Below are 1,707 nucleotides of genomic sequence, written 5' to 3'. Positions count from 1 at the left end.
TACCCAGCTGCCTAATCGCAAAAAAAGATGCCATATCATGTAAATTTTTTTCCAGTATCCTTCTCTCTGTATTGCGTGCGTATATAAAAAATCCCAGGATGGCCGAATATTTCCGCTACATAGCCGTTTATTTAACGTCGATAAAGTTTAAATGAAAGTTGTTTAAATATATTTTATACTTGTAACATTATTATTATATAAAATGCTTTGTTTATGAAATATTCAACCGACCGAAATATCTGCCCTAAATATTTTAAATATCGTTAAATATTTTACTTTAGGCTTGTAACAGGTAATTATGTTTTTTGTCGTAGAGTANAAGACACCGGTTTTTGTTCCTCTTAATTCTTTAGGATTTACACCGGCATCAATAATCGCTTCGTAGGTATGTTCAAGCAACATCCTGCACATAGGATCAGTGGTGTGCGCTTCCAAAGATGTCATGTTGAAAAATTGCGCGTCGAACTTCTGTTCATGGTTAATGAGTCCCGATCGAGCCGGCATATCGTAATGTACTGTTAAAATTCCGGACATTTACTTTAATATACTTAGTATATAATAGATTGAATTTCTCAAAAAAACAGCACAGGATTAATATTTTCACTTTTGAAATTTTATGCGAATAGTAGATGTATATTACCATTACTCCATCGTCGACTATCATCGGAACCTAGGTCCATTTTATTCAAAAGATTTTCTTCTAGTTGTTTCATATTATCAGAATTGGGAAACCGTCCTGAAATTCCAGAGATCACAATTTCCTCCTCTGGAAGGACTTTCACATATGGATTGTACCGTTTGCTGCTTTCCATCCTGCAGGCTCGCTAAAATAATTATAAATTGATTTAAACCGGAAGGAGAAGGGTTTTCAAATTTTTCCGGCGGGGTGAGTATAACGGTCAAAATGGGCATCAAATGAACTTGAAATTTTATTTTGCAGACAAATTTTGCATTTCAGTAATGTATTGAAAACTTTTATTGATAATATATACAAATGCGAAAAACTACGTTGTTTTCCTAGCTTTCAAATTGTTAAAATAAAATTTGATAACAATTTCAATTATACATTTAGTACCATTTCTTAATAGCAGCGAGTACAAACCTCAGGTGAATACTTGATCCTGTTAAGAGGACTGTTAANCAAACCTCAGGTGAATACTTGATCCTGTTAAGAGGACGGTTACAACGTAAATGCTAACGAAACTTATCGATGGGCATTTATGTATGGATTTCGATATGATTAACATAATGCAAATCTAATTCGCATTTATATTAATTTTATTAATCAACGTTTCATTATACAAATTTTCTTTGTTCCGCTGACTGCATTTCCTGTTATTTCCCATCCACATTCGTTCTCTCCCCCCTCTTTCTTTCTTTAATATATTATATTGTCGCTTATACTTCGCTGAAGTAACACACAAGGTAGTAAGAGAAGTGGGAATCAAATGTATAAAAGTGTGCATCAAATAAACTTGATATTATATATCATTTATAATGTGTAACAACACAATGAAATGTAAATTGTCTTATGAAATATGCGACTCTCTATTATTTTATTTCAATATATTTACAAGCAGAATTACTTAAAAAATTAATTTATATTTAAAAAGCCACATAATTTTATTATAAAAACCAAGTTGAATTTAAAATATTATAACTAAGTTCCTGCCGCTAATTTTAAATATTGCTCACAATTAGGTGTTA

The 1,707-nt window shown here is 31.6% G+C and overlaps 1 protein-coding gene across 1 annotated transcript; it reads right to left on the bottom strand.

Moving 5' to 3' along the window:
- Positions 1-276: 276 nt before the first annotated feature.
- LOC106750232 (fatty acid synthase-like) lies at positions 277-818 on the bottom strand (the record flags this gene model as incomplete). Its single annotated transcript, XM_014630424.1, has 2 exons — positions 641-818; positions 277-515 (listed from the first exon to the last, which is right to left on the bottom strand). Coding segments are annotated over exons 1-2 (411 nt in total), but the record flags the coding sequence as incomplete, so codon positions are not given.
- Between the last annotated feature and the right edge of the window lie 889 nt (positions 819-1,707).

The sequence above is a fragment of the Dinoponera quadriceps genome, unplaced genomic scaffold, assembly GCF_001313825.1.
Source record: "Dinoponera quadriceps isolate SergipeBrazil2010 unplaced genomic scaffold, ASM131382v1 scaffold5261, whole genome shotgun sequence".
Taxonomy (NCBI): domain Eukaryota; kingdom Metazoa; phylum Arthropoda; class Insecta; order Hymenoptera; family Formicidae; genus Dinoponera; species Dinoponera quadriceps.
Note: the sequence above shows the minus strand (reverse complement) of the source record. Positions and strands in the feature narration are given on the sequence as shown.